At 34.1% G+C, this 8,978-nt stretch overlaps 1 protein-coding gene across 4 annotated transcripts in view; it reads left to right on the plus strand.

Moving 5' to 3' along the window:
* The window catches only part of LOC139963222 (uncharacterized), a 166,240-nt gene that overhangs the window by 92,814 nt on the left and 64,448 nt on the right, over positions 1–8,978 (plus strand). Inside the window, exons 38-48 of one of the 4 annotated variants that reach the window (XM_071963804.1) lie at positions 332–694; positions 1,038–1,154; positions 1,526–1,648; positions 3,071–3,187; positions 4,292–4,636; positions 4,838–4,957; positions 5,090–5,206; positions 5,516–5,696; positions 6,161–6,426; positions 6,771–6,919; positions 7,515–8,465. In XM_071963804.1, coding sequence (XP_071819905.1) covers positions 332–694; positions 1,038–1,154; positions 1,526–1,648; positions 3,071–3,187; positions 4,292–4,636; positions 4,838–4,957; positions 5,090–5,206; positions 5,516–5,696; positions 6,161–6,426; positions 6,771–6,919; positions 7,515–7,670 — 2,054 coding nt within the window. In that variant the 3' untranslated portion in view covers positions 7,671–8,465. Of the gene's footprint in view, positions 1–331; positions 695–1,037; positions 1,155–1,525; positions 1,649–3,070; positions 3,188–4,291; positions 4,637–4,837; positions 4,958–5,089; positions 5,207–5,515; positions 5,697–6,160; positions 6,427–6,770; positions 6,920–7,514; positions 8,466–8,978 lie in introns of those variants that run through there. The other 3 variants (XM_071963805.1, XM_071963806.1, XM_071963803.1) reach the window with 3 other exon arrangements.

An 8,978-nucleotide genomic window follows, 5' to 3' on the forward strand; every position in this document is an offset into this window, starting at 1 on the left:
AAAGCAAGCCTTGCTTATGACGTTATAACTGTCAATGTATGCAATATAATCCCTATCGTTATTGAATATTGTGCATTTGCGGAATATTTGTCTTTTTGAAAACATTTAAAACACTCTGCTGCTTTGTTGAATCACCGTTATTAATCAACATTGTATAAGGTCGGAAAGATGGAGCATGTATTTGTCATGAACGTTTACGTCGTGGCACAGACAAACTTCAAGTATGTCCATAATAATAGGTGTTATCAACACAACACAAATATAATTAAACTTATTGTTTTTTTTTACTACTTGATAACAAACTTTAATGTACTTATTGTACATTCCTTAGCGGATGACTTCTGTGGGGCTGATAATATCACTCTGCTTGAGGGAACACTTCACAATCTCACCAATCCATTCTATCCCTATTTCAACATCGGAAATCGAGATTGCATTTGGTTTATCTCGGGACCGCCTGGTTTCAATATTGTTATTAAGTTTTATGAGTTGGCCATCAATCCATATTACCACACACTATCCGTCGGCTATGGAAACGATCCAGATTTGAGAACATCAACGATTGCCAAACTATACGATGAACCCCGATTGGTCATTATAGAGAGTGAAAATGGCTGGATCAGATTTGAAACGAGCAACGAGGATTATTACATTGGTTTCTCGGCTGTTCTATTGACGGCTGATGTATCAAACGGTAATGGGCATTTTAAATTACAACTCATGTAAAAGTACACACGAATTGACTTTAGTTAGTTATATATTTATGTCGTATCGAATTCCAAGGACAGTGTAAAGATTTTTGTTTACCGAACTGGACTTTTTTTTCTATTTCGTTAACCACTGCAGGTAGCCTTGAGCTTTGCATTAGGCCAGAAACACAACTGGTAGAATCAATACTTACAAGTTATTTCATATGTCAATCAATTGTTTTATTTATCTGCAGGTAAGATTTAGTGAAGGTAACCAGTTTTAAATGATCATGAAAATATTTCATTCTCAATCTTACGGTCATGTTATCATGATATGTTCCTCGACAGTTTCGTTCCCGTGCCATAACAACAGCTTAATCTGTGAAGGCATCTGCTTACCTGAATCCTGGATTTGCGATAACGTTCCTGACTGTCTTCTTGGCCAAGATGAATACAATTGTGGTGGTGAATAACCCTTTCTGTATAATTAATTCCTTTCTTCATTATCTGACACTACTTTGCATGTGATAACTGCCATTTGAGCAGGTTACACTATTTCATGGAGAGTAGTGTGACAGTTTTAGAGTATATGTGTCGATTACTTAATTGTCTTCGTTGAAAGTCGAGAGTATATAACTTTAATGTAAGCAAAGGCCACGTGTATAAAGAACATTAATAAATTAATATAAAGAATAAAATGACTAAGAAATGTTGTATTTAAATTATATGAATATGTATGTACATGTATTTATATATATATATATATATATATATATATATATGTATATATGTATATATACTGATATATATATATATATATATTATACCCTTTTTAGGTACGTGTTCCTCGTCACAGTTTGAGTGTTATGATGGTTCATGTATACCCGAATCCTGGCTATGTGATCATTTTCAAGATTGCAGCGAAAATGAAGACGAGGATGGAGAGAACTGCCAAATATGTAAGCTCTTTTCGTTTTGCATCGATTTTTATCCAGTCTGTACTGTAAACAGTAAAAACTGGTTAATTTCATTTGGCAATGTCTCTGTCGAGAAATGGAGCATTCACGCATAAGTGACTACTTGCTTCCTACGCATTCTTGTGATCCAGATAGCATAATATAAAGTTGGCCTCTCACGCATGCACAAAAAGCACAACATAAACGAGAGATTTTAACTAAAGAAAAACAATCTAAAACTACATGTTGTACTTTCGAGGGAAATAAAACAATATTAAGATAACAAAAAAACAACTATGTATGAGATAATTCCTAAAGAAAGTAATCTGTCACATATTGTTACGGAAGCAATTCTGATGTTAAACGGTAACATGACTTATATGGCTGTACAGAAGCATTGAAAAAACAAAGATATTCTGTAATGCCTGTTGAACATGAATAGAACTATAGGTATTATCGGGCCTTATACGTTGAATGGTTTGAATTATATAACCGAGACATGTTAAGATAGGTTACCGTATCTAAAACTGTTAGCTAAATCATATAATACTTACACAAACGATCAAAACATACTAAGGGAAAACAAACAGGAATGCTAACTTCTAAATTATTGGAATTAATATTGATTGAGATTACACCAAAAAAAAAAAAACCAGACTTAATAAACATCTCTTTAGATATGATTGTGTCTTGACGTCTTTGTTGTGATGGGTAAGGAGACTGTAACTATAGAGAAGACGAGGAATTGTGCAATGGTATGTTATATGGTAATAGCTTATTGAAGATGGTGCAATATTGAATGGTTTACGAAGACTTAATGCAGAAAAGAACTTAAAGGTCATCAGCTTTGGCACAAAATAAGCTAAAAAGTCAAATAATGTCAACTTAGCAACAACTACGACAAACATTTTAATACCACCAACAAACTTATACAAATATTCTAGAAAGTCAAATAATGGTAACAATAATGGCTACAATTTAAAGAAACATTTTAATACCACCCGCAAATTATTATTACCCACTTAAATACAAATACGCTAATTGTTAAATAATGATCACCAAAGCTACAATTGAAACAAACATTTTAATACCACCTACAAATTATTATTACTCACTTAAATACAAATATGCTAAAAGTGTATTCTGGTGACAGACAATGTGAAAGTTATATTGAGAAAAAAAAGGTCACCAAGCTACAATTGAAACAAACATTTTAATACCACCCACAAAGTATTATTCCTCACTTCAATGCAAATATGCTAAAAAGTCAAATAATGGTCACGTGGTCCATCTTCAAGAAGCATTTTACTACCACCTTCAAGATATTTTTCCTCACTGAAACATGTTTTATCTCGTACAACACATTCATTGTCATTTGTAATTCATAGTTAATATCTATAATTTTTGTTTTGTGTTATAATTTAGCTACCACCTGTTATCCAGGGAGCTTTAATTGCTACGATGGAAACTGCATTCCAGACTTTTTAGTTTGTGATGGTTACCAAGACTGTAACTATGGAGAAGATGAGGAATGGTGCAATGGTATGTTATATGATAATAGCTTATTGACGATGGTGCAATTTAAAATGATATTTTTAGTTTTAGTTATGTTTATAAAGACTTAATGCAGAAAAAACTTAAAAGTGTATTCTGGTGACAGACAATGTGAAAGTTATATTGAGAAAAAAAAGGTCACCAAGCTACAATTGTTGGCCGTATCATAGCATCCACAGTCTCATATATATATATATATATATATATATATATATATATATATATATATATATATATATATATATAGTAGATTTACATATATGTATGTATATAATGTAAGGTCGTGAGCAACATTCTGAATCTTTTCAGTATCGATATAACACGGTCTTAACAGTAAATCATCCATAGATCTTTGGAGAATGATTAAATTTGTCTTCTTTATTACAATCCATTTCCTTTCAGAAATGTATATATATATATATTAATCAATGTCGAAATCATTTTTTATGTCTATTTGAAACAACAATTAGAATAAAATGTGTTTAAATGGTTTTATTACATCACTATACAATATCAACTGTTTGATGATTTCTCACATTGACTTTTCCCTCATTATTATATTGATACAATTGTGGCATGTTCTTTTCGAGATAGTTATAATGATCGGTTGACACATTGAATTTCAAATTATTTACTACCATTTCGTCGTTATTTAACTTTTATTTCTTTTACAGGTGCCAAGGATGAAATCTTTGTCACGAAGTCTTTCAATCTTATCTCCCCCAATTATCCATCCTTCTATCCAAATAACCATCGAATAAAGATAATTTTCTCAACTTCTGAAAACTTAACACTCATGATGAGTTTTGACTTTATCAAAGTTGAGCGTGAATATGAATTTGTCTATTTTGGAGATGGTGATGAACCTTTGCGAGAAAAATTGCGACATTTATTTTGTTTTGTTTTTTTGCTATATTATTATGCCAAGGGATCAAGGTATAAAAAGATCGGTACACCAAAACTAAAGTGACTATTTAGTTGCTTCAGTTATGTTCAAATATTATTTAGGGAACATTATTATTCTTCAGTTCACTTTATTTGCATAAGTTTGATTTGACTCAGTGCACAATGATCTTCATTTCTTCTTTGCAGAAACTATTGTCTTTATTGATACAGAAACACCAGTGACGTCATTATTTTATCCATTTGATTACCCAAATGACCACCGGGATGAGATGGTTTTCGTTACGTATCAAGGATTTCAGCTTCTTGTTGCCTTTGAATTTATAAACACGGAAAAGGGTTTTGATTTCATTAAAGTAGGTGATGGAAACATAACTGGGGATCACGTTCTGCTCTCGTGGTCAGGAGGACCAACAGCAGAAGTACAAGTGGTATCATCGGGGAATTTTGCCTGGCTCCTCTTTGAAACTGACAAATCGTTTGCTTCTGCAGGTTTTAATTGTTCCGTAACACCAGTCCTCATCTCTCAGTCCGGTTAGTGATTGCCATGTTTAATTTATCGTAGATAAATTGCAAATTTAAAATCTTCTCACTACAAGGTTGAAATGGTCAAACTCTCCAATTTAACGAACAAGTATGGATATTTTATGAAATTTTGTGACACGCTTTACGTAAGAAATTACATTAAACAACGTTTACAATAAAGTAATCCTGCAACATTTAATTTTGTAACAGATCTTGATTGCGACCAATCATTCAACTGTCAAAATGGTGCCTGTGTACCAGAATCATCTGTTTGTGATCAGACAACGAACTGCGGAAATGGCTTAGATGAAGACGCGCTCACCTGTTCAGGTAAGTGATTTATCAGATAAAAGTAGCACTGTACAATGAATAACCATGACGATCTGATATTTTCTACACGTATACTTTTCTGCTTTGTATGAATAACCGGTAAAGTTGAGCTATTCTTGTTTTGTCATTCAGGACGGTCCTGCTACAGCTCTCAATTCCAATGCGAAGACAATACCTGTATTCCAGCTAGTTCAGTTTGCGATGGACTACAGCAATGTCCAGGAAACGAAGATGAAAACAGCTGTTTGGGTACTACTTCCTCCTGTTATAAATATTCTAACATCCAACACTGAATAATGTTGCAAATGCATTTGCAGCAAAAAATAACTTATAGGTAGTGGCCATACCTTACAGTATATCACGTGATGGATGGTTAAGATTATTATCAAAAGTGGTTGCAACTGGATTATTGTATTACTGGAATTGTGACATAATAAACCAAGGAACAGCTCGGCCTTTTCACAATTACAGGACTCTCAGCCGAACATGTATTGTATTTATGCTCTTAAAATCATGCGGACCTATCTTCATAATACGTTTGTTTTCTTGTGCACACAGGATGTGGTGTAAGACCACTATCCTTTTCTCGTATCGTTGGTGGTGTAGCAGCTCAACCTGGTGAATGGCCCTGGCAAGTAAGCGTTCGTCAAAATATTGCTCTCTATAACTTTGAAGGCCATTTATGCGGTGGGACTCTTCTGAATAAACGATGGGTGCTCAGTGCAGCACATTGCTTTGAGTAAGTTAATCATTCAAATATGTAGCAACTTTTGAATATTGTTTAGATAGCATCCTCTCCTCACTGCAGTAACTTGAAAATATCCAACTATATATAAAAAACTATGATAAATGCTAAAACCTATGCAACAATTGTTGAGTTTATTAAGAGGCCCAAATCGCCAGCACATGGTATGTTTACATTAAATAGAATTTAAACGTGGAAATAATCAAAAGTGAAGTAACCTATAGAGACGTATAACTGAGATTGAACAATTCATGATACTCTTAAACTTAAAGAAATATCTCACTTTTGGCTATAGTTGGTGAAAGTATCAACTTAGGATTATTTAATAATTTTACATTTTTTGGTAATTAATTGTCACAGTGGTACGTTCATGGTATTGCATTTTCTAATGACGCATGTTGTGTTTGCATTGTTGATATTTGGAAAATGTAAGCATGTCTGCTTGTTTGTGTTCGCAGCGAATATGTTCGAAACGAATCAGAATACAAAGTAGTCCTCGGAAATCACCGGGTAAATGATTTTGATGATACCCAACAAAGTATCAACGTCTCCGAAGTGATAGTGCATCCTTACTATAACAGCTTTACCAGTAACAATGATATCGCTTTGTTGAGATTAACGGGTGATGTTGAATTCAACGATTATATACGGCCCGCGTGTCTGCCTTCCCAAGATTGGCCAGCAGGGACGTCTGTCTGGATAACAGGATGGGGAGAACAAGAAGGTATTTAGATAGTTTTCGTATTACTCTGGCATGATGACATGTTTGTGTAAAAGCCTCCTTCTAATTTACAGTGAGAGAGAAGAGGATAATAACAATAATAATTTATTTCGGTAAACCTTTTAATAGTGCTTTATGACCCATCTCCGTCGGCCTATCTTGTCATATAGACCAACTTAATATCTTATCGCAGACTGCAATATGCTAGTTAATAGGTTTCCGTCCTGCATGTTTGTTGTTGTTTTTTGTTTTCTTGCGTGTTGGGGAATTCATTATAATGGCACAATAACACAAATATATTTGTAACGTGTTTGATGTGACGATCTTCTTCTTTCAATTCCTTGCAGTATTTCCCGAAGATGAAACATTACAGGAGATCAGTGTGCCAATAATCAGTACGGCTACTTGTAATCAACCTGATTGGTATGATGGTGACATCATAGAATGCTGTATGTTCTGCGCAGGATTACCAAAAGGTGGCAAAGATTCCTGTCAGGTGAGATTCATATGTTATAGTCGTTACTAAACGTTGAGTCTATCCTCACACTCGCATCCTAGCTAAGACAACTAACCTGTCATCGAATTTGTACTCGTTGATTTGTACAAAGCAATTCAACATTCCATCTACTACGCTGATTCCTCCAATTTTATCATTTGTGTTATCTTATGGCTATAAACTTTCTTGAGTCAATACATACTACACATCAAGATCAAAATAAAATGAAAACGTCACGATGTTACCATGCACTTGGTCAGCTTTGTTTGGTTTGGTATGTTTAAAGGAGAGGTCCAAGATTACAATAAACTTTTCTGTGAGCCAAATGGCATCATTCACCAATAACATATGTAATCAGTCTAAGTATGTGAGTTTGCCTTTCCAACATACGTATGAGTTTGCTTCTTCTACTCCCCTATTCCTATGTTCCTTCGACCCTATATATGAAACAGCTTGACCAGAACGTTTCCGATAGTTTATACTTCGAAGTTAATTAGAGAAGAAACAAGCCCCCGAGAAATCCTGACAAGTGTCTGAAGCTATTTTGATAAGTGCTTCTATCAACACATAATCTATCATTTCCTTTTATCGACAGGGTGATAGCGGTGGTCCAGTCGTGGTGGAGAATGAAGGTGCCTTTGAAGTCATGGGCATAGTAAGCTGGGGCATTGGCTGTGCGGAACCAAATTATCCAGGAGTCTACACGCGGGTATTCGCCTACCTGAGTTGGATTAATGAAACCATACACTAAAGCTTCTGTATCAAAAGATAAGGAGTGACTGCAATAAGCAACAGTTATTTGACATATTTGTCAATATCATGGCTGATAAAGGCCTTCCTTCATATTTGATAACATCATGGCTGATAAAGGCCTTCCTTCATATTTGATAATATCATCGCTGATAAAGGCCTTCCTTCATATTTGTCAATATCATCGCTGATAAAGGCCTTCCTTCATATTTGATAATATCATCGCTGATAAAGGCCTTCCTTCATATTTGATAATTCCATGGCTGATAAAGGCCTTCCTTCATATTTGATAATTTCATGGCTGATAAAGGCTTTCCTCCATATTTGATAAATCCATGGCTGATAAAGGCCTTCCTTATTTGATAATTCTTCACTTGCGTTTAAAGCTTGTATGCACTGAACAGAACATGTTCGCTAATGAAATACTAGCGTTTATAATGTTTTAAAATATTTTCTAATTACTTCACTAGGATTTGCATTTAGCAGGTGAAATATTATCTGTTACAGTAATCTCTCGCAACTGGTCATTTTTCCATCGATAATGCCTCCGACATTTGCTTTGTAGTACTTTTATTTCAATTTATAATTTCAATTCCAATAGCTTTTTCCAACGCCAACACATTTATCAATATATGTAATGCATACGTAGTTCGGAAATGGAGTAATAAAAGAACAATCATTTTCAGTCAAGTATATTTGATATAGAGTATTCATTTTAATGGCCAATCCTGTTAGTCACAAATAAAATTTGTATTGACAATTATACGTATGTGAGCCAATAAATGAGATGGAAAAAGCACAGCGATGTTAAATGTTCTGTTTGAAGGCAATGATTTGTTTTCCGAGTTCGTCAATTATTTTTTTCAGAAGATACAACTCCTTAAGAACAATACAGTGTCTATTTCTGACTATATATGGGTAATGTCAAGGTGGCTGCTGTCAAAATCTCGAAATTTCTAAACAACTGATATAAGCATTGCACTGAAAAATCTTGGTGTGTTTTATTGCAATATGATGCTCTTCGTAGGTTTGCTGCTCCGTTCATCTACCAATTTTAACTTCTAGAGATTAAAGTATCATTCACTATTTCATGAAAATAGAGATGGGTAACTATTCACTACCTTTTGGAGGAAATATGAACGTTACTTTCACCTTCAGTAAGTATATTAAGTAAGTCAGTCATTGCAATAAGCATAGTGTATACCTACAAGGTAAATTGAGACAGGACTTATAAATATATACCAAGCGAAATTGTCTTACAAATAAAGGGAAAAAATTAACAGTATCTTAAAGCAACATGTTAGGTTAA

This window comes from Apostichopus japonicus, chromosome 21 (genome assembly GCF_037975245.1).
Source record: "Apostichopus japonicus isolate 1M-3 chromosome 21, ASM3797524v1, whole genome shotgun sequence".
Taxonomy (NCBI): Eukaryota; Metazoa; Echinodermata; class Holothuroidea; order Aspidochirotida; family Stichopodidae; genus Apostichopus; species Apostichopus japonicus.